This window comes from Pogona vitticeps, chromosome 4, assembly GCF_051106095.1.
Source record: "Pogona vitticeps strain Pit_001003342236 chromosome 4, PviZW2.1, whole genome shotgun sequence".
Classification (NCBI taxonomy): Eukaryota; Metazoa; Chordata; class Lepidosauria; order Squamata; family Agamidae; genus Pogona; species Pogona vitticeps.
The window spans coordinates 127,160,219-127,184,653 of record NC_135786.1 but is presented as its reverse complement, the minus strand read 5'-3'; the positions used below and the strand labels follow the sequence as shown (position 1 = coordinate 127,184,653).

At 39.9% G+C, this 24,435-nt stretch overlaps 1 protein-coding gene, 1 long non-coding RNA gene and 1 other non-coding gene across 12 annotated transcripts in view; 2 read left to right on the top strand and 1 right to left on the bottom strand.

Annotated features, from left to right (window-relative positions):
* MTA1 (metastasis associated 1) overlaps positions 1 to 4,681 on the top strand; it is a 141,959-nt gene extending 137,278 nt beyond the window's left edge. For all 10 annotated transcript variants that reach the window (XM_078392455.1, XM_078392461.1, XM_020813015.3 and 7 more), the window contains one exon: positions 2,331 to 4,681. In XM_078392455.1, coding sequence (XP_078248581.1) covers positions 2,331 to 2,469 — 139 coding nt within the window. In that variant the 3' untranslated portion in view covers positions 2,470 to 4,681. The remainder of the gene's footprint in view (positions 1 to 2,330) is intronic.
* Positions 1,094 to 1,257, top strand: LOC140707247 (U1 spliceosomal RNA). Its single transcript, XR_012087167.2, has one exon. It is a non-coding gene; the product is annotated as a U1 spliceosomal RNA (small nuclear RNA).
* Positions 4,682 to 13,617: 8,936 nt separating the features above from the next.
* On the bottom strand, positions 13,618 to 23,182 carry LOC110089738 (uncharacterized). Its single transcript, XR_012086639.2, has 3 exons — positions 22,896 to 23,182; positions 20,035 to 20,934; positions 13,618 to 14,600 (listed from the first exon to the last, which is right to left on the bottom strand). It is a non-coding gene; the product is annotated as an uncharacterized LOC110089738 (long non-coding RNA).
* Between the last annotated feature and the right edge of the window lie 1,253 nt (positions 23,183 to 24,435).

Here is a 24,435-nt window from a genome sequence, read left to right as displayed (position 1 = left end):
GAACATGTTGTAGTTGTCTGACTGAAAATATTCTACTCCAGTCCACGTTAGTCCACTGACAACAAGCACTGCAATGTTTATATGTCCCATTTCTTGCTTTACGGTTTCCAACTCACCTTGACTTATACTTTTCATGTTCCATGTTCCAATTGTATGTGTTGTGTAACATTGGACTTTCCTGTGCACATCAACCAGTAGGCATCCTTTTGGCTTTAATCTAGTTGCATCATTAGGGATATTGTTTGTACTTGTCCTTTGCTCTTCCCCAGTAGTTGGCTGAGTAATTTCCGACTTGGGAGTCTCATCTTCTAGCATTACCATATTTTTCGCTCCATAAGACGCACCTGGTCTTAAGATGCACCTAATTTTTAGAAGAGGAAAACAGGAAAAAAATATTCTGAACCAAATAGTGTAATAAAATTTTTAACAAACTATAACAAATGGAGCACCTTTTCACCCAAGCATGGTTTAACCCCAAACAAGCGGCTTTTAAACCAAAACTAGCACCTTTTAAAGCAAGCATGCACGTTTCTACACAAGCAGGTTTCAACGCAAATGGAGCACCTTTTCACCCAAGCATGGTTTAACCCCAAACAAGCGGCTTTTAAACCAAAACTAGCACCTTTTAAAGCAAGCATGCACGTTTCTACACAAGCAGGTTTCAACTCAAATGGAGCACCTTTTCACCCAAGCACGGTTTAACCCAAAACAAGCAGCTTTTAAACTAAATTTTACATTTTAAAATGACAATACCATGCAGTCCCAGGTCTCTCTCCCAGCTCTCCATCCGCTTGGATGAGCGAGGAAGCAGACAAGCAGTCTCTTCGCTAACTGAAAGTTTGAATTTCCTGCTTTCCCTATCTTTCCCGCACATTAGGTATGCTAATATCTGTGCACTGGAGGATTGTGGGAGGAACACCTGGCCCCTGATGGGGGTCCCATGGGACACCCCAAAACACTGAGGAGCTCTCTTGGTCTCTGGCGGGGCTGCAGCTGTGCAGCCCTGTTCTGAGCAGGTGCAGCCAGGGGGTCACCATGCCTTGGGGGGGCAGGGCCCAGAAGTGGGCAGGAGGTGCAGGGGCCACTCCAACTCATACTTACCTGGCAGGAGAGATACCATGATCATGAAAGTGGTTTTCCCAGGGTGAGGCTCATCCATTGCACTTCAGGTGTGCTGATCTCTGTGATTTCCCCAAATGTGGGAAAATCAACTGCATAATTTGTGGTAGTGGGGGACTGCGTTTGTACTTTACCCTGGTCTTTCTAGAATCATTCATTCCCCTTCAATCCTTGGCTGTTTTCACTGCCCTCTGCTATTTAAATTTGCTGCCATAGGCCTGTTGGCCCTGCTGGTTTTCCAGGTGGGCTCCAGGAGGCAGATCCTGGAAAGCCAGCAGCGCAGATAGCAGAGTGGCAAAGTCCAATATGGCTACTATGGCGAGCAGCCTCTGGTGCCGGTTCAGAGGCCTCCTGCACGGTGGTGGGAAGCTTCTGGGTGGCGGTGGCTGAACCCTTTTTTACAGTATTCGCTCCATAAGACGCACATACTCCCCCCCCACTTTTTGGGGGGGAACTGTGTTATGGAGCAAAAAATACGGTATCTCCTTTTTCATTTGGACTCGCTCATCACAGGATTCTCAGGATATAAAAGTTCAGCAGTGGTTTACTATTGCCATCTTCTGTGCAATACCAACAAAAGTTAGCTTGAACGTCACCGCTGTTGCCTCCTCTTCCAGTGTCACTTTTAGCTACCACTACTACCCAGTAGCTGCTGCCCCATCACTATTGGAACTATCAATTCTCTTCTGCTGATGCCGCAGTTACCCTTGAAAGGGGGGGTGCATCTTAGTCAGTTGTGACCATTCCGTTTTGAGTGACCCTGCTAGGAGTCTAGGCCCATAATGGAATTTGGCCTCCTCACAGCATTGCTCTTGGCTTCACTGACACACTCAAACCTGTTCACCACATTCATGTGTGCATCCAGAGAGAGCCCTTATCTCCTATAGATGTGTAAATATCTGTTTTTAAAATGTTTTTTTAATGTTTCATCATTGGTTTTAATATTGATGAATGTTTAATTGTTTTTAAAATATTGTTTCTTTGGTATTTTTAAACTGTTGATTATTGTATAGTTTTAATTGCTTTGGACCACCTTCGGTCTCCTATGAGGAGAAAGGCTGTATATAAATAATATAAATAAATGTAGTTGCACATCTAAATGTCCATTTATAGAAACCCCAACTGAATAGGACCAGGAATAGTTGAGGGAGCACAAAGATAGCCTGCAGGTAGAAATTGCTTGACATGTTTTTCTTTTCGTTCTCTCCTAGGAGAATTCGCAAGTTCCTTTCCTCTGCCGAAGCCAAGCGAGCTGCAAGACGCCCTTACAAACCTATTGTCCTGCATCCTCTACCAGACATGCATCTACAGCAGCCTGTGAATGATGAACCCATAATTATTGAGGACTAAAACAGACTTGACTTGTTTTTGAAATACCAGTGGAGTTGCCGGAGAACTTTTCTCAACCTCCGTATACTGTTCTTTAAGTTCTGTGGCTACAGTGTTGAATTCACTGCTGAACAAAAAAGCAGAACTACGTTGCTTTGAATCCTGGAAGGAGTTCAGCCCTGTTCTGCATCTTGATGGCCAGCATTGCACATGAGTGTGCTTTCTCTTTTACAATAGTTTTGGTAGCAGATTTTTTCTTTGCTTATAGTTTATTCTGCTCCTTTTGTAAGCAAGTGAAAAGCAAAGTACGTTTAACTTATTGAAAAATTGAGGATAGTGATCTTAGCATCTTCTTTTTTCATAAAGGGAAACCTAGGATCGCTTCCTTTTTTGACTGAGCTTTTATTGTCAAGCTGTTTTACAACATGGTTGTAAGTTGTATGTGTGTGTGTGTGTGTTTGTCAGTACCATTTTAAAATTCCATTTATATTATTTCTTTGTAGTTAAAGTGCCAATGTGTATCTGTAGTATCTGGAAATAGAGAATCCGGAAACATGCCACAAGTTTAGTGAACTTCTTACTTTTAGTTCTTTTTTACTTTGAGATAACTTAGCTCATTTTTTGTGTTCAAAATGCAACCATGACAGAAAGCATGTGGACTATCAACGGTTACCTGCAGTTGGATTGCTGTGCCTTTGTTTTTGGAGTTACCGATTTGGCCGGATGACTTAGGAAACAGAATTCCTGCATTGCATTGGCAGCTACAGTTGTTTGTTATCATCTCTGGGCAGTCCCATATATAGGATGGGTTGCTTCCTACTCACTTTTGCCATGATATGATAACAGGAAACTACTTGGAAACTACTTCTAATGACAACTCTCATTAATTTTTAATTTTTAACTCTTTTTGGAAAGACCCAAATAAAAAAGTAGTTGAGGGTGGCAAGATTTCCACCTTCGGTAAGCACAGCCACTGAAACCGTCTTGTTCTTACTGTTGAAAGTTCATTAAATAGGCAAGATACAGTCATTTCTCTCAATGTAGAGTCCCCTTTTGGGAAATTGCAGCTGGTCTTTTGCTTCATCTGCAGTCCATGAAGTCCAAAATTGTAAATACTGAAAACTTATCTGATTGCAGAACCTTCCTTAGGTTCCTTTCCTAAAAGAAGCCTCAGAGACTTGGTCTAAGTGCTCCAAGGACTGGAACAGGTGTTATCCTGCATGGTGGTTCCTAGTAAGAGTCAGGAAAGTAAAGGAAAGGAATTCTTGATAGCAGCTTCTGCTCTCCCAGTAGCAATTCCTTGAAATATTGCATTCCTACAGATGTACGAATAGCTGCATCCTTCTTCAAGTGATGAATGGAGCTACTCCACTCTCAGTCTTTCAAGGGCCCACATCTTCTCCTTCCTGGAAACCATTCCTTAAAACAAGCCTTAGAGTACAGTTATGGAGCCTTGGGTCCTCCAAATGCAATTTAGACTACAGCTGACATTGTATGTCAACATTGGCTGTACCAGATGGAACTTGTGGGAATTTAATTCCGAAACATCTAGAGGGCCAGAGGTTTCCCAACTCTTTCTGGTGGCATTTCTAAGACTGCCTTTGCTCTGAAGGTCCATTCCACTTGCCTACCTGAAACTGTGAATGACAAGACCCCTGGGAAATTTGGAGCCAAAGAGAGATGACGAGATGACAGACCTGTTATTCACATAGACCTGTCCCCCCCCCCCGGGGGAAACCAAGAGCCAAGTGATCCTGATTGGAATGGTCATTAATTTATAGCTCTGGTTACAGAATCTGCATGTTAAAAGTGTGAATAGCATTGTTTTAATTATTTTTCTAGTTCAGTTTATTATGAATTATATATTGCTCTGTGGTTCAGGGCTAATCATATCTGAATTTATGTTGTTTCAACGTGTTATTCCTTTCTGATTCAGTGGTTTTGCACCAACTGGTGAAACAGTTTTTACAGCCTTTGCAATTAGCATTCTTCCATCACAGTCGTACCTAGTATAAATCTAATATTTTCCAGGTGGGGGGAGCAGTATACCTTCTGTAGAGCTCATGTCAAAACTGGCATTTTTAATAAGTAGAATTCATGTTCTATTTCCTTTTCAAATGTTATTATTACAAGATTAGATTTTAAGAGCCTTTGTCCACTGTTGGTCAAAAAAGGAACAGATTTACTAACCTCTGTGCCCTATGTACTGACACATAAACACCTTCTCCAGTGATTCTAGTGTGGGGCAATCTTTTGTTCTGGGAATTATCTTTTTTTAATTGCTCCAGCAAGAAAGGCACTAAAGAGAGAAGATTTCCCCTCAGCTTCCAGACCAGTCCTGACTGGTAAGCAGACAGAAGGGTTTCGCCACCATACACACCTGAGGCATTGCAGTGCTATTTAAAATCAAAATTTAAAAGGAAAAGTGGTTTGTTTTGTTTTTGCAGAAGTTGTTAACCATTTTAGGCAGACACTCGAGCCAGGCTTGGGCATGAAGGCACAGGTGTTCTTGAAGAGACAGCCTTTCCATCTCTAGAGCATTTTGCTTCTTCCCTTAATTAAGCCTGGGAAAGCAACCAATGGTCATCATCAATACCTCCATTGCCCCTGGCATCCATAGCACATGATAACCAGTGGACACCCTTTTTGTCTCAGGAGGAGACACAAAGTACTGCGCTCTCGCTCTCTTCAGTTCAGGTTTTTGAGAGGAGGGGTGGTTGATGAAGTGTCACATTAACAGCCACAAAATGACATCTAGCAGGAGTTTGTCTCAGGGGAAAAAACCAGACCAGCAAGGATATTTTGAATTATATATACTTCAGCAGTGCTCCATGAAACCAGTTCCTGTTTCCCCCATTTAAAATTTCTCTTATTTTGTCACAAGTATCATGAACCTAGGGAACTTTTCAACTTTGTACCAGATATATTCCTCATAAAAAAGGAAGTTTGCTCTGTAACATTTCTTGAGCTAGGCTGTTCCACCTCTGTTTACTTAGATGGGCTTTTAGAAAATGACTGCTCCCAGACACAGAAGTTCCTGAAAAGAAAAAAAAAATGAAAGAAACAATATGAATTGTGACAAAATTAGTAGCATTAAAGCAAGTTTCCTGTTTTGAAAAGCACCTTCTGGTACAGCACAGGCAGACAAAGGACAAAAACACTGTGGCACCTTAAAGACTAACTGCTGTTATCAGACTTGGTCCATGAAAGCTCACATTAAAATATAGTCGTCTTTAAGATGCCATAATATTTTTATCTCATTTTTTGTTTTTGTTTGTTGTCTCATAAGCTCGCACAAGTTACCATGGCTACTCCTTCAAAAACTACAACTATGATTTTCTTCTGAAACTCTTCTGGTTTTCTCCAGTAAACAGTAATTGCTATATAATATCTAGTGTTTCTTTCTTTCCTGAACCCAGAGAGAGCATTTAGCATTTGTTTCTCCATGTCTGGTAGAAGTCTTTGTTATAAATCCTTGAGCATCACTTTGCTTGCAGTTATAGATTATAGTTACTGTAACCCTCGCCATCTCCTTTCTTTGGTGATTTATTATTTCTACTTGAGAGCAACTTTTTCTTCATTTTTTAAAATTGCAGGTTCATCATCAAAAGATTATTTTAAAAAATCTGCCATTGTTGAACCTAATCTATAGTTTTTCAGTATATTGTTTCCATCTTCTCTTCATTTTTTTTCTCACCAGATAATATAACCCTTTTTATCTGCTCTTTATCTGTAATCTAGGTTTATGTTAGGGAAGAGAGCTCTTTTTTCTTTTCTCATCTTTTTTTTCATTCAGTTTCTTTGTGATGCATTTTAAAATAGTCGTCCAAAGTTATATTTAGGATTCTGACAGTATTTTGTTCTACGTTTGCTTCATGTCTGTTAATAACCATTTTAAGTGTTTTATCTGTCAAGAATTTTCTTTTGGCTACAGAAAGTCTTTTTGTATTTTTCTCTGATTTCATGTTTGACTGCACATTTCTGCTTCAGAGTCAATTAAGTTTAGCCATGCAAATATGTTCCTTAAATTCTTCAGGAATGCTGTTTAAATTCTAATTTGGCACTATGATTGATTTGTACAGTGGACCCTTGACTTACAGACAGCTTGACTTACAGACTTTTTGAGTTACAGACTTCTCTGGCCGCAAAATTTAGGTTTGACTTGCAGCCTGAGAATTGACTTACAGACCAGAAAAAAACCAAACTGGAACAAAAACGGCCTGTTACGGGATTAATTGGTTTTCAATGCACTGTAGGTCAATGGAGACTTGACCTACAGACTTTTGACTTGAGAACCGCCTTCCAATACAGATTAAGTTCTCAAGTGAAGACCCCACTGTATTTGTTAGCTTTTCTTTTCTTTTTTTCTATTAAGAGTTTGTGATCTGTGCCACAATCTGTTCCTGACCTTTTTTTGGCAGAAAAAATAGAACTCCTTCACCTTCTGCTTCCAGGATACAATTGATTTAGCCTTCTGGTGACATCCAAATGTACATCTGCCTGGTGAATTGCCTGAAGTGTGTTCTTACAGCAAAGAAATTGTTGCCTTCATTGAATTATGTGAAACTCTCCTGCTACATTTCCAACTCCTTGGCCAAATTTTCCTACAGTGTCTCTCATTTTGCTTTCTTTCCTATTATCAGCCTATCCTATTTTGGTATATTATCAATTTCCTACTAGAGAATTGCATAAAAGCATTTTACTTCTTCTTCAGCACTTATAGTAGGAGCATAGACTTGAACAATTATTTTGATGATTATTATTATCTGAACAGGCTAACTTTACTGCTTGTACTATATCTTGTCGCACTATTACATACTTTTTTCCTAATTTTGTTGTTTCCAGAGTACGGCATTTTGTAATTATGTGGTTGAAAATGTCTTATTCTGGTCCTTTACAATGTGTGAACATTTTGTACCTTGATTCCTGCTTCTCACATTCTGCGTATCAATTATGTCTCTTGTAATATCAGACTTTCTTTTTGCCTTAGTGCACATTAGCAATTAGCCATACTTTTGACTTTAATCAACATGCTTCATTAGTAGCAGTACAATTCTAACATCCTTTGCTCTTCTCTTATAGCTTATCAAATATCTTCAGACCTGGAAGTTTCATCTCTAGATTCATTTTGGATTTTATCATAATAGCAGTTTCATGGTATAAAGAAGTAGATTACCATTGCTTCTACATAGCACAAACAAGAGTTAGCCAATGTCGTTGTCTAAGAAAGATCCTCTGTTAGTGTCACCTTCCACTACTGTTGCCAACCAGCAGCTGCCCTCCAAAGGTTTCTCTGCCTGTATCACCTTTGAAACTACCAATTCTGTTCCACAGATGCAACTGCTAATTCCTGAAGAGGATGAATGAATCTCAGTTTGGTGTCTCAGCTTTCACCATTCCACCATAGATGACCTGAATCTAACCTCCTGGCAATCTTTCTTAGCTTTCCTGTCATACTCAGATCCCCTCACCACATTAGAACTGTGCATACAAGAGGGAGAGTTATTAAATTAGAACTCTTCATAAATGGTTCTTAATATGATGGGATTACATGCCTTGTCACCTGTTGCAGTCTTAGGCAAGCTGAATGGTGCCAGAGCATTGCCAGAAGGAGAGACCACTTTTGAATACCTAGAAAAACCTGTGGGGATCATCTTCAGTCAAAAATGACTCAACAGTGCACAATTGTGAAGGAGAGACAGAAAAAAGAGAGAAGGAACAGAATGAGCTGTCCTCACGAATAGAGACGTCAGAGATAGAGAGGGAAATAACAGAATGGGAAGAATTGATTGTAGAAGAAAGAGAAGGAAAGGAATCAAAAGAAAGAGAAGAGAACGTTGAAATCTGTCTGTTGGAGGAGGGAGTAGGAGAAAAGGAGGAGGAGTTAATTATATCAGTATGAGAGGAGGATATAAAAGATCAAAGGGAGAGGAGAGTTTTGGGGGTAGATCAGGGAAAGAGGCAACGGGGAGGAGAGGGAAAAGAGAAAAGAAGAATAAACATATATGAAAACACATAGGTTGTTGAAAGACTTTCCTAACATGAAAGTGGGAGGATTACTACCAGATCCGGAATTAAGAAAGGAAAAAGGACTGATAACAGAGACATTAGAATGGACAGTTGTAGTCTTTCCGTGAGGATTAGTTCACTGGAGGAAGGTGATCAGATGTTGTAGGCCCTTTGATTAAGTTAGCCAGAGAACATACACATATCTTGGTTATAATAGATTATGCTACCCGATATCTAGAAGCTATCCCTTTAAGATCCACCACTGCCAAGGTTTTAGCTAGGGAGTTGATGCAGGTTTTCTCCAGATTAGGTTTTCCAAGAGAAGTCCTAACTGATCAAGACACTAATTTCATGAGTCAGACCTTAAAGGAATTATGGCGTTTATTAGAGGTAAAACTTGTTCATACCGCAGTGTACCATCCCCAAACTAATGGATTAGTAGAACAGTTCAATAATGCTTTGAAAGGGATGCTTAGGAAGTTAGTGTTAGAAAAACCACGGAGGTGGCATCTGTTGATAGCTCCTTTGATGTTTGCCATTAGAGAGGTGCCCCAAGCCTTTACAGGGTTCTCATCTTTCAAAATGATGTATGTATGGAACCCTAGAGGGATATTAGATTTGGTAAAAGAGAAGTGGGAGATATGAAGCTCAAGTACTAGTACAATAAGTGATTGAAATGCAGGATCACTTGAATAAAGGGGCAGAAATGGCTAGAACACAATTACAAAAAGTGCAACAAAGACAGAAGAGACGATATGACTTGAAGGTTAACCCCAGACAATTGAAGGTGGGACAAAAGGTCTTATTCCTGCTACCTGCAGAGAAAGCTAAATTGTTTGCGAGGTGGCAAGGACCTTATGAAGTACTTAGACAGATCGGAACAGTAGATTATAAGAGTTCCAGATAAAAAGAAAAAAATAGGCACATTTCATGTGAATTTACTGAAGGAATGGAGGGAACAAGAAGTATTTTGGGGAGAAGTAGAAGACTTAGGTCCTGAAGCCATGGTCTGTTTGCAAGTTACACAATAACTCTCTTTAGAGGAAGAATTGAAAATGGATCAAATTGATCAAGTTAGAAAGATAGAAGAAAAAATTAAGGATGTTTTCTCTAATAGACCAGGGTACACCACGATGGTTGAACATCAGATTAATACCTTGTCTCAAGTCGTGGTTAGGTCGGGGGGAAGGAATTGGCCACATCACCTAAGGGAGACAATTAATAGAGAAGTAGAGGAAATGTTAACATTAGGAGTGATAGAACCATCATACAGCCCATGGAGAAGCTACCCAGTAGTGGTCCACAAGCCATATGGAAATGTGAGGTTGTGTATTGACTTTAGGAAATTAAATGAGGTATCCACGTTTGATGCTTACCCTATGCCCAAGGTAGAAGATCTATTAGAAAGACTTGGGAACAGAGTTCTTGTCATCTCTGAATTTGACAAAGGGCTATTGGCAGATTCCGTAAAGATCTAATGATAAAGAAAAAACTGCTTTTGTCACTCCCGGAGGATTACAGTGGGGTCTCTACTTAAGAACTTAATCCATATTGGAAGGTGGTTCTCAAGTTGAAAAGTTCTTATGTTGAATCTGCATTTCCCATAGGAATGCATTGAAAACCATTTAATCCGTATCTGCTCTTTTCCGTCCATAGAAACTACAGTGGAACCTCTACTTAAGAACTTAATCCGTTTTGGAATGATGTTCTTAAGATGAAACGTTCTTAAGTTGAAGCAAAATTTTCCATAGGAATGGACTGAAAACCAATTAATCCGTTCTGGCTGTTTTTTTGTTATGTAGAGGTGCGTTCGCACATTGAAGCATTAGTTCCCATAGGAACTAATGCAAAGCTGGTTAATACGTACTTTACCACTAGGGGGAGAATTTTTTTTTTAACCTAAGATGACCTAAGGTTAAAAAAAGAGCAGGAAAGGTTTTTTTTCCTGTTCTTATCTTGGATTTCTGTTCTCAAGTCGAAGCAAAATTTAGCAAATGGAGCTGTTCTTAAATTGGATTGTTCTTAAGTAGAGACGTTCTTAAGTAGAGACCCCACTGTATTCCAGTTTACCTGCATGCCATTCGGGTTGCATGGGGCGGCTGCTACCTTTCAGAGGTTAATAGATAGAATTTTGGAACCTGTACAAGCATTTGCCAGGGCTTATATCGATGATATTTTGATTTACAGTAATAGCTGGAAAGAACATGTGGAGCATTTAGAGAAGGTGTTGATCGAGTTGAGAAAAGCAGGACTCAAATTGAATCCTAAATATAAGATAGCTCAAAGAGGAGTGAAATTCTTAGGATTCCAGGTAGAACAAGGAAGAATCCAGTCAGTACAAGATAAGGTAGAGAAAATATCAGATTGGCCACCACTAAGGAACAAGAAAGAAGTTCAACAATTTTTGGGACTAGCAGGCTATTATCGCCAGTTTGTTCCTAATTTTGCAGAGACTGCAGCGCCCCTCACTGATTTAACTAAGAAGAGGGTAGCCAGTAGGATAAGATGGCGATTTGCAGAACAAGAAGCGTTTGACCAATTGAAAGAGATATTAAATAGCTTACCCAGTAGATATGCCCCAGACTTCAATAAGCCCTTTATAGTACAAACTAACACATCAGACAGAGGAATAGGTGATGTGTTGACTCAAAATCGGGAAGGTATGGAATACTTATCCTATATATTTAAGTTAAAAAAAACTCACCATGAGAACAAAGGTATGCCACTATCAAAAAAGAAGCATTGGCAGCAAAATGGGCTATACAGTCACTGAGATATTATTTGTTGGGAGCTCCCTTCACTCTAGTCACAGACCATGCCCCTCTACAATGGGTGAATCAAATGAAAGATACTAACCCATGATTGATTAGATCAGTGGTTCTTAACCTGGGCGATAATGCCCCCCAGTGGGCGATTTCATTTTTCAGGGGGGCGGTAGAATGAAAAGGGGCGGCGTGGGGGCGCTGGAGCAGAAGGGGGCGGTAGGAGGGCAATGGAGCAAGCCAAACCTGTGAAGATGGCTGCAGCCTTTTTACAGTGTGCATGAATATATATTTTCCTCCAATTTTAATTTAGTTTCAGACTTTTTGTCTTGAAATTTTTAGTTCCTGCATTTGTTTTTATGCCCTTTTTATATTTCTTTTGCGTCTTAAAATTCACTTGCAATTAAATCATTAAATGTTACTTTTTGGGGGGCATTTCATTTTCTTGGAATTTAATTTTGTTTTCAGGGGTCATTGGATTTAAGTGTTTTAAATATATACACTTAAATAAATAAATAAATAAATAAATAAATAAATAAATAAATAAATAAATAAATAAATAAATAAATAAATAAATAAATAAATAAGATAACATCATTGCGGGGAGGGGGGCAATGATAACTTCCTCAATGGCTCAAGGGGGCATTTCTTTCAAAAAGGTTAAGAACCACTAGACTAGATGGTATCTATGTTTACAACCATTTGCATTTAATGTTCAATATAAGAAAGGTAGTACTCACGCTAATGCTGATTATTTTTCCCGACAGGGGGCATGGGGAACTGCGTTGGAGGAAAGGATGACACACTTGTCGGGGGTGTGTGTGAAGGAGAGATAGAAAAAGAGAGAAGGAACAGAGTGATCCGTCCTCAGGAACAGAGACATTGGAGAAAGGAGAGAGGGAAATAATAGAATGGGAAGAATTGATTACAGAAAAAAGAGAAGGAAAGGAATCAAAAGAAAGAGAAGAGAAAGGTGAAATCTGTCTGTTGGAGGAGGGAGAGAGTAGGAGAAAAGGAGAAGGAGTTAATTATACCAGTATGGGAGGAGGATATAAAAGATCAAAGGGAGAGGAGAGTTTTGGAGATAGATCAGGGAAAGAGGAAATGGGGGAGGAGAAGAGGGAGAAGAGAAAAGATGAATACATATATGAGAAAACACACCAGTTGCTGAAATACTTTCTTAACCTGAAAGTGGTAGGATTGCTACCAGATCCAGAATTAAAGGAAAAAGGATCGATAATAGAGACATTAGAATGGACAGTTGAAGTCTTTCCATGAGGACAAGGTCACTGGAGGAAGGTGATCAGACCGGATCAATCATTCAACCAACCACCAAAGGAGGGAGATTGGGCCAGACATCTGTGTTCTGGTATGATATGCCCAGTGTGGAGTGCTCCACTGAGGAAACCTACAGACTGAGAGCAGTTTCATCCAGCCCCTCAATGAGCTTTCCTCATCTACAAACAGAGTTTTCGTTGTCACCTTATGGACAGTTACCCAATTTGAGTTGTTTTGACCCTGTAGAAGTTGTTGTGGAATCGCCAAATGTTAAAGTAAATAAATTGGTTGATGTTCCAAAAGAGGCTTAGTTGTCTTTTCCCCCAAAAAAGAAGGAAATGCTTCAAATTTCTAATGAACCCAATCACAACAATGTATTAAGTAAACCACTGGAAAATTATTTCTCACGCTCTTTTAACTCTTTTTAGAGCAGTTGACATTTTGCACAAGTCCTGGTCTTAGACCTCAGGTCAAACCTTGCCATCAGCCAGCCATACATGGCAAACTAATATGTCTGTACCAAAATGAGAGATGTGGGAGAGGCCGCAAAGCACGCTTCACCTCTTTTCTTCAAAGGTAGGCTGCCATTAGAAATGGGTGTGCCTCAGCACTTTTGTCCCCATGTGTAACCTATATTGTGGACAAGAAGCTACTATTAGGTCAGAATATGGAGAGACAATGTTTTCCTATAAGCAAAGGTGTCAGACAAGGGTGCATTTTTTTCTCCTTACATGTTTAGTCTATACATAGAATATATCATACAGTAAGCCACACTAGATTCATATGAAGGAGGAATGAAAATTGGTGAAAGAAAGATAAATAATTTAAGATATGCAGATTACTCCATTTTACTGGCAGAAGCAATAATGGCTTGAAATGATTTCTCATTAAAATGAAAGAAGAAAATGCCAAAACAAGACTGCAGTTGAACATTAAGAAGATAAAAATTATGACTACAGAACAGCTATACAGTTTCAATGTCAACATTGAAGAAAATGAAACTGTTAAAGATTTTATATATCTTGGTTCAATCATCAATCCAAATGGACTTCACAGTCAAGACTGAGACACAGAAAGGCAGCAATCAAGAGATTAGAAAAGGTCAGGTGGAAGGATGTGTCATGGGATATCAAGGCCAAGATTATCCACACTCTTGTCTTCCCAGTCATGATGTGAAGGCTGAGCAGTAAAGAAAACTGACAGGAAGAAAAATGACTCGGTTGAATTGTGCTGGAGGAGAGCTTTGTAGATACCCTGGACTACCAGAAAGATGAACAAGTGGATCCTACAGCAAATCAAGCCTGCGCTATATCTGAAGGTAAAAATGATGAAACAGGCTGTCATAAATTGGGCACATCATGAGAAAGCAAGATTCTCTGGAAAAGGCATTAATGCTTGGAAAGGTTGAAGGCAGCAGGAAGACCAAATACAAGATGACTGACTCCCTAAAAAAGCCAGTGCCTTGAGTTAACAAGAGCTGATCAGCGCTATTGAAGACCAGACATTTTGGAGATCGTGCATTCAAAGGATTGTCATAAGTCAGAGGCAACTTGCTGGTACATAACAACACCCCCTTCAATCACAAATTATTAAAACTTTTGTTTAATCACTTCAATTCTTAAATAAGCAGTCTTTAATACCCATTCCCCTACTTTTCAATACATGTTTCTGTCCATTGTTTCTTAGTTTTGGATTCATTTACAATATTGTTTCTTTTCTTTTTATTGTGTTTCTGATAGAGGTAGATGCTTGTTTTCCAAGTCTGGCTTTACCTGCCCACTTCTGGGGGGAAATACCAACGCAAGGATAAGGAATGCCCTACAGAGAACAGAAATTCAAGGTGAAGCTGTTTCTCTTCTGAATAATTTTAAACCTATTTTTTCCATGCAGTTGATTGCAGTTCTGCAATTATTTTTCCTCCGACTTCTCTCCCCAAAAAGTTCCAGAAGGTTTAGCACTAGCGATTCATTTATCTTCTGCTTCTAGTTTCATTCTGGATGAGTTCTCTTCTTATGGAAAGCATGCTGAGTCTCTTGGGCCTGCCATAAGATGAGTAACTGTTTTACTGCTGTGTCCAAATGGGAAATTCACAAGATGCCTTTTCTAAAAAGAAAGAAAAAGGTATTTTGAGTTGCGATATGCATTAAGATGTATCATATTCCCAAGAAGAAGGTAGTCTTCACACAATGTGTTGACTTGTTCTACTGATAACCCATTTGATCTGGGCAGATTTTGTTTAAATACACTTGTTACATCTTGTGTACTGTTTGCCATCACATTAGAACCAACTTATGGCAACCCTAATAGGGCTTTCAAGAGAAGTGAGATATTTAAGGAGTGTTTTTTCAAGTGCCACCCCTCAGGGAGTTTCCACAGCTAAGCAGGAGTTGGAATCCAGGTCTCCTGACTCCTAGTCCACTACAACATACTAGGTGTCATATTCCTGCTTAGGTGTAGAAACTCATTGGAGGAGAGGGAGTGTGACACTGGTAAAACCACTCCTTAAATATTTCACATACCTTGAAAATTCTATTAGGAGCAATCACTGTCAGATGTACATTCATTCACACACACACACACACACACACACACACACAGAGTGACTTGTATACAAATACACTTATAAAGCAAACATGTCAGGGTGCACCTGTGCAATGCATATGGGAATTCTGCAGTATCTCCATAAGAAATGGCAAATCCTTGCATGATCTGTTTTGTCATAAAGAATGTGTGTGCAGATCCTCTGTTTTCTTGGGAGCTTTAGAATAGCAATGAACAAATCAGAACAAGAAATAGGGTTATCTTCTTTCTTTCTTAAATTGACATATATAAATGGAAATTTTAAACATACATTTAAAATTTCTATATGCTACCAACACCAAATTCAGCCTCATAGAAGCTTATAAGTTGCAAATATAAAAGCCAATAAACCACATGGTAAAAACACCTGGTGAATAAAATTAATTCAGTCAGCAAGATTTTAAAATGCACAAAATACTGTAAACACTAGAAGGAATGGAAGGGGTTCACTTAATACCTAAAAGAAGCCAATCTTGGTGCCAGCTAAACTTCCCTAGGGAGGTTATTCCAAAGCTGTAACACTGGAGCCAAAAAGAAACCCTTTCTTTTTTCCATTTTCCCATGGGTTGGTACGTTAGTATCTTTCAGCATGTACAACAAAAACAAAACAAAAAGAACAAAATACTGTGCACGTTATAGACTAACAGTTACCTTTATGTTCATGAATTACAGCCCACTTACTCAAAAAAAAATTGTCTGAGAAAGTAGACTGCAATCCAGGAAAGTTCACACTGAAATAAATGTATTAGTTTTTAAAGGGCCACTGTATTTTTAGTTTTCATCTGTGTTATTTTTTCTCTTTTCATTTCTTGGGGAATACAGATAACACAAAGCTAAAAGCTGGTTGTTGAAAATCATAAGATTATGAATGTTTCTGTTTAGCTGTTTTTATTCTTCCCAGTTTTCTACAGTACTTTTCAGCCACTGCTCACAAAGGAGTGTATGAAGCAGGTCTACAAAACATCACATATGAAACTATGAATATAACAACTACAATGATCATAAATTAAAAGAGCAGGCCAATAGAATATCACCTAGCAAGCCACAACTACATTACTGATAATTGCTGCAGCAATTGTGCTGTTCCTAATTTTCTCTCCTAAACATGTTGTACTGAAGCACAGAAATAAAATGGTGGTTGCCATATGTTCCTCAGACAGGTGTGCAGGCTCTAGCAACAGTAGGTTCCCAACTCTGTTTCTTGAGGAGTGAGTTAGGTCTTTCTAAGTGCTCCCTTGAAGGGTGTCAAATACCAGGAGACGGTCTACATGGCATTCAAAGAAGGCAAGGCAAGGCAAGGGGCTACTTGAGATAGTTGGCTGTAGCAACTAAGTATTATTGAAAAGGCATGCAGAGAATGTATGCCGTGTGCCAGGCCCTTATCCATGTGAAGAGCTGACTATGAAAGCTTGTGAAAAGCCTATTCAATTTGGAGTGATTAAGTTCCCTCTGCGTCCAGAAGTCTATTCATAATATTCTTTTGAGTGGGAAATTAGCCGGGGAGCAGGCAGGGGCATGGAGAGTCATGTTCTTTCTCATCAGCCACATAAAGCGGTACGGCTGATGAAGAGAAACATGGACCATAAATATAGGATACTTTTTTAAAGGGTGTGATCAAATGTTGCATCTGTTCTTACTCTACACTTTCTTGTCCCTCTCTGTACATACACTTCTCTCATGCTGCAAGTTCAATGCCTGAATTATTGTTTCTTTTGCATGACTGGATTCATGCAGTTACACTTGATACCTGAGGGGAAATGCATGATTGCCCAAAAGGGATTGGGGAACAATTCAACATTGCAGTGGGATTGCAATGCAGCTGCAATCAATGAAAGGATCTGATTTAATATTGATTGCTAAAAGAAATTGAGTGCAGTAGCACAAAGTTTCCATTAAGATCCATGAATGAATAACAACAGGAGAAACAAATACCAGGCTGTTATCTAGGAGAAATCTAACTAAAGCGATTGTTCAAAGTTTTGTGTTCACCCACATTTTTTATAGATAGAAATTAGATATAGCCTTGATCCCTTAGGGCTCACTGTAATTCATTTGAATCAATGATATGAAAATTTCCCACTGTCCACATGACACAAGGCTTAATATCATGTATCAACAGCAGCAAACAGAAACAACCGCCTTCCCCTTTCCATGCTATTTTGCACCCTCTATAGTACAGTGGTGCCTCGCTTAACGAGCGCACCGTATAACGATGAAATCGCATAGCGATCCGTTTTTTCGGATCGCTAATGCGATCGCTCAACGTTTTTCCAATAGGGGAAAATTCGCTTTGCGAAGACCGGTAAGCGTTTCGCTTACCGATCTTCGCAAAACGAACCCCGACGATCAGCTGTTCGGCGGCCAAAATGGCCGCCGGAAGCCGGGAAATGGCCCGAAATGGCCGCGCGTTTTCGTTAAGTGAGGCGAGGGCGCGAAAATGGCTGCCGGCCATCCTGAAGCTTTGCTGAACGGTGAGTATTTGGCCTATTTGGAACGCATTAAACGATGTTTAATGCGTTCCAATGGAAATCGCTGCCCCGTTCAGCGATGCTTCAGCATAGCGAAGGTTAATCCGGAACGGATTAACCTCGCTATGCGAGGCACCACTGTATATGGTGTAGTTTTGCTTTATATCCAGTGGCAGACTTATATTTTGGGAGCCCTGAAAGGAGCCCCTTCATAAGCAGCAATGGGCTCTTCTTCAGTGGGGCTGTTCCACAATGGATCACCACTTTTTTGGGGTGGGAAACAAACAAGAAGAACTTGAAATTTTAATTCAGAAGGGTAACTATGACTTGATAGGAATAACTGAAACTTGGTGGGATGACTCCCATGACTGGAATACAGCAATTGAGGGATATAAACTGATCAAAAATAACATAGAGAATTAAAAGGGAGGTGGAGGTGTAGTATATGTCAAAAATACACATTCCTGCACAGAAATACAGGAGGAGGACAGTGGCTGTCCCAATGAGACCATGTGGATCAATCTAGCTGGGGGCAAAAAACAAAGGGAACTTGGTAGTTGGAGTCTACTACCAACTGCCCAATCAAAGAGAGGAAGCGGACAAAACTTGAAAAACAAATTGCAGGGTTTTCAGAGACACAATGTAGAAGTGATGGGAGATTTTAATTATCCAGATAAATGTTGGGAGGCAAATTCTGCCAATAATGTCCCTTCTAATAAATTCCTGACTTGTGTGGCTGATAATTTTCTCCTACAAAAAGTGGAGAAAAAACTAGAGGATTTGCTATCCTTGACTTGATTCTGACCAACAAAGATGACTTGGTGGGGGAAGTGGCAGTAAGGGAAACTCTAGGTGAGAGTGGCCATGTCCTTCTAGAATTCTTTATTTCAAAGGAAACAAAAGCAGAGTGTAGCCACACACGTCTGCTGGATTTTTAAAAAAGCTAATTTTAAGTACAAGGATAAGTAGGTCCCATGGCAGGAGATCCTAACAAGAAAAGGGTGGGAGCTTCTAATAAAATAAATTCTAAAGGCAGAAACACAAACAATTCCAACAAGAAAAAAAGGTGGGAGGTGGCAAAAAAGTCCAGTGTGGCTTCACAAAAAGCTCAGGGAGGACCTAAAAACTAAAAAAGACATATACAGGAAATTGACAGAAGGCCAGGCCACCAAGGAACAGTATAGACAAGTAGTAAGGAAATGCAGGGATGACATTGGGATGGCAAAAGCTGAGAATGAGCTGGGGTTACCAAGAGACACTAAAAGCAATAAAAAAAGCATTCTTCAGGTATGTGAGTAGCAAAAGACAAACAAAAGACATAGTGGCACAGCCCCACAATGGAGATGAAAAAATTACAACAGATGACAAAGAAAAGGCAGAGATGCTCAATTCCTATTTTAGTTCAGTCTTTACCCATAAGTCAGACTATGAACTTCCAAACAAATTGGAAGTGCAAGTGGGGGGCACAGGATTGCAGCTGGAGATTGATAAACAAATAGTCAAGGAATACTTTATCACCTTGAACGACTTCAAATCTCCAGGGCCAGATGAACTGCATCTGAGAGTACTGAAGAACTCTCAGAACCGTTATCCATTATTTTCTTGAAATCATGGGAAACGGGGGAGGTGCCAGAGGATTGGAGGAGAGCCAATGTTGTCCCTATCTTCAAAAAACGCAAAAAAGAGGAACCTGGGAACTACAGCCCAGTCAGCCTGACATCAATCCCAGGCAAAATTCTGGAAGAGATAACGTGGTCATTGTACAAGCAACTAGAAAACAATGCAGTAATAACTAGAAGCCAACACGGATTTGTCAAGAACAAATCCTGCGAAACTAATTTGATCTAGTTTTTGATCAGGTAACCTCCCTGATAGACAGAGTGAATGCTGTGGACATAGTATATCTTGACTTCAGCAAAGCTTTTGACGAAGTGCCTCATGATATCCTGATTAGCAAGCTAACTAGGGGTGGGCTGGATAGATCAAGTGTCAGGTGGATACACAATTGGTTACAGAATCATACTCAAAGGGTGATGATTAACAGATCCTTCTCTAACTGGGAGGAGGTAACTAGTGGGGTACCCCAAGGCTCAATCCTTGGCCCGGTGCTCTTCAATATTTTTATTAATGACCTGGATGAGGGAGTGCAGGGAATGCTTGTTAAATTTGCAGATTTTACAAAATTGGGCAAAATAGCTACATAATACCCTAGAAGACAGGGAAAAAAATTCAAAATGACCTAGACAGGATGGAGCACTGGGCCAAAAGCAACAGAATGAAATTCAACAGGGATAAGTGCAAAGTCTTGCACCTCAGAAAATGATTTCCAAGATGGTAATACACAAAAGAAAAAAAAGATAAAGAAAAAGAAAATCACTTAATTGACTGGGGGGTAGGCCTGTTTAAATAAACTCTCCAACTGAAGGGATGAAAGAGCTACAAAGAAGCAACCCCTTCACCACCAAAAGTTAGCAATTTGAATTTCCTACCTTTTTCCCCTGTCTTTTTGTGTTCATAACTGGAAGCTCCGGTCGCAAGTAGAAGCAAAATTGTGTGGCCGGAGCCAGTTGTAACTCGAAATGTTCGTATGTCGAGACATTTGTAAGTAGAGGCACCACTGTATTCAGTTTATAAGCACGCACAGGTTTCCAAAAACTCCAATATCTTATACACTTGCTATTCTGTCATGCCATAGCTGAAATTGTGTTTTTATAGTAGCTTTTGTTGGCAATCTGTTTTGAAGATATGTAGGTCATGATTGTGTCACTCCAAAATGGGTTGGGCAACTTTGGACCCACAAGTATGCATCATGCCATCTTCAAAAGAAATCTCAGCTATTCCATTTTGCTCAGGAGTGTGTGGAACAGTTCTCCTCCGCAGAATGCCTTGATCCTCTAGGAAAATTTGTGTCTGATGTGAAAGGTAGTCGCCCCCATTATCTGTCTGGATTGTCTTGGGTTTTCTTTCAGATTTGTTGCTCACCATGGCCATACACTTCTTCAGCATATTATGTGTCTTACTCTTCTCCTTCAAGCAGGTAGGTGACATAGTACCTCAAGAAATCATCCACAAATATTAGAGTATACCTATTACATCCCAGTGATTAGATATTGAATGGCCTGCACCAGTTACTATGTAGCAGATCCCACACCTGGGTGCTTCTTCTCTCAATCTTTGGCAGGAATGACGACCTAATACACTTTTCTATGATACAGTGTACACACCTGGTTGCGTTGGTTGTATTGTGTGGATTTATCTTGATGTTTGTAGCAGGTTTCTGGTTTTGCAGATTGCTTTTGGATCTCTGTGTGTGAAGCAACAATGCCACAGCTCCATGCAGTTGCCATATTTTCTCTGATCCTGCACTGTGTTGATCTGTTCCTGTTCATCTGAAAAGTTCAGTTTATAGACATCATTAGATTTAACTGCTTGAAAAGATATTTGCCATCTTTCATTACTGTACACTACAGATAGCATGCAAGGTTGCAAAATAAATAAATAAACAAACAAACAAACAAACAAACAAACAAATACATACATACATACATACATACATACATACATACATACATACATACATACATACATACATACATACATACATACATACATACATACATACATAAACCTCCAACAAAGCTTACAGAGGGCAATTTAGAGCAAAACCTTTGCTCTGCCCCAACCTGAGTTTTCCAAGGTTCAGATAGTAAAAGGAAGTGTACCTCTGAAAATCTCAGCTTAGATTTTAATCAGAGATGGAGAAGATACTGAGAGTATCCTTTAGTGAGCATTTCTAATCTCTTGTTGGATGTGCTACAACACATGTGTGAAGGACAAAAAGCTACTGTGACGTCCTCGGCAGAAGATAGACAAGAGGAGACATTTGGATGTATAGAGGGGAAGCTCTTAAAGATAGAGGAAGGTGAAGTGAAGGGTGAGAAGGCGATAGAGATATATGGAAATTTAGAGTGGAAATTGACACGAAAGAGCAAAACGGGAGAGACAGCGCGGTGCAAATAGATGATGTGAGCGAACCAGCTAGCAAGGTTGGTGATCTGTTGAGAGAATTTCCAAATCTCAAGACGGGAAGAAGATTGTTACCAGATCCTGCCTCTCCCAGAGGTGATGGGAGGGTGGTGGAGCCACTAGAATGGATGGTCATGGTTTACACCCGCAATCAAAGTGGAAGGAGGAAAGTGATCTGTCCCAGTCCCTCCTGCAACAACCCATCCTTGGAGGGGGATTGGGCGAGGCACCCGTGTTGTGGGATGGTGTGTGCTGTGAAGAGTACCCCAATGAGGCCGATGACCGACCGTGAGCGCTTTGGTCCAGCCCCAGTGTGAGGAGTGGAATATTTACACCAGAGTCAAAGATATTGAGTTATAGAATTATTCCAGAATTAAGCTGTTTTGATCCGTTTAATCTTGTTAACCCAGAAGCTGATGAGAATAAAGTTAAGGTTAAGGTAAAATACTGAAATACTGGACAACACCAGCAATCATTATGTCAGACTGCACAGGGAAGCCATTGAAATCCACAAGCACCAGCAGAACTTCAACAAAAAAGAGGAAAGTGTGAAGCTCAACAAAACTTGGCTCCCAGCTCTCAAAAATACAGCGTGCAAAAGATCAACAGACTCTACCCAACCACAAGGACAGGGTCACTACACACAAAAGACCAGCTAATGACACTCATCAACCATGGTGACAGATAATCTCTTTAGCACAACAATACACCCACAACAAGACGCACTAATCACCCATCTAAAGAAAAAGACAAAAGCCTATCTCACAGCCATAAATACTGCACTCCCAAACCAACTACACCAGAGCACCAGAGACTGGCGAAACGTTAGGAAGAACAACCTTCAGAACACGGCCAAAGAGCCTGAAAAACCTGCAACTGTAAGCAATCCCCCATCTCCAAGGAGATTAAGGGGAAGCCGGAGAAGGAGAGATTCCAGAAAATTAGACAGTCCTTATGAGCCAAGACGAGCCCTAGATCTCAGCAGGCCCTGAACCAATTTTCCTTCCTCAAGTCCATCCCCTTTGTTAAGAAAAAGTAACAAACACAGATAATCCATGAGTTTACACTCAGGCTAATCTGGGCTCTATATGGTGTGGCCAGTTAGTTAGGCTAGTTTGTACAAGAGACCAATGCATGCAATCTTAAACATTATTGCTTTTATTCAGAAAGATAGTTCTAAACAGAATTCAGTTTATAGCAAAGCAATTCAGTCAGAAACATTTCCATATCAAGTCAGACAGACCACCCCACAGACTCCAGCTAAGAAAAATAACACAAGAAAACATACTAAACTAGAATTATGCATAGGCGTTGTCTTTCTTACATATCCTGTGACTCCATAGTCCATAGTCCATCAGGAAAGGTTAGATTCCAGTTGTAATCCAAAAGTCCATGTTGGCAAAAAGCTCAATTCAAAAGTTATAATCCATTTTGGGAAAAAGCACATGTCTGTCCTTTCTCAGTCAAACTCCATCTTTTTCCCACTTCTACCAACTTCCTTCTTCTTCCCAGGATGCCTCATAAGGAACACCCCCTCCTGGGTCTTGTTGTCTCGCCTAACTTTCTCATGGGAGCTTGAGTTGTTATCATGTCTTGTGGCAGAATTATTATGACTATCAGGAATGTAACTCTCTGGCTCTCCTTAGCAACTAGATAACCAGAGAATGAAGCTTCTCTGACATAGCATGTAACATTTTCCTACCACAGACACAGACATTAAATCAAGATGGATGCTATTGGGACAATCTTAGGACTACATATCCCATTCTAATACACATAAAAACACAAATCATCACAGCAACAACCGTAGAGCCAATGTTTGTCCATAGACAGTTTCCGTCGTCATGTGGCCAGCGCAACAAGACACGGAACACTGTTACCTTCCCACCATAGTGGTACCTATTTATCTATTTAACTGCCTCTGTCTCTCATTCCCGCCAAAATGATGGAACTGTCACCAATTCTAGAAGAACCCAATCACAACATGTATTCAGTATCATGTGCTTACAGAAGCCAATCTGGGTGAAGATTGCCAGAGTCAGGTATAGCTGAAGCATTAACTTCTTTTTCTTGCCTAATCTGTCCCTTCTTGACCCATATTAACTTCCTGTTCTTCTGTCTGTCTGTCTGTCTGTCTCTCTCTCTCTCTCTGTCTCTCTCTCTCATTCACTCAGGCCCTCACTGAACAAGATAGTGTAACTAGAAGCAGTGCTCCCTCAAGTGGCCAAAATAAAGGTTATTGTAAACATATTAAAACAGGAGCATGCCGTTGGAAGAATGATTATTCATTGTGAACACCAGCTACTTCTCCATACCTAATTGTCATTAGACATGGATAGCAAAGGAGATCATGTTGTTGAAGAGAAAACATTGCAAGAGAAAGAAAGACTAAATTCCCTGAATGTATCTTGGCCTTGCAGGCATATAACTAGTGTGACCCAACCTTATCTTGCTATTGTCAGATGAATTTACTATCATCTACATCTTGTTCTTCTACTCAAAATAGCCTTTACTACTTATTCCAAGTACCAGTTTCCATGAATATTCAGCATCCCTCAGAAGTCTTTCCTGGACCTGACTCCGGTAAACTTTGCCAGCATATTTCATGACATTTAGGGATCCAAAGATAACAGTATAGGCGGAACTATTTCCTCTTGAAATTTTCAAAGCATATCATAACACAAACTATTCAATTTTCCTCTCATGTCTAAAGTGGGATGCAATATTCCAATTGTTGTTGGACTAGCACAAAATAAACACGTCAAGGAAAAATGTGAGTCAAGAAAGAGAGAAAGAAGCCAAGACAAGAGGGGAACATTTTAAAAATTGCCATTACAACAGTAACTAATCCCTTTCTGGGTCCT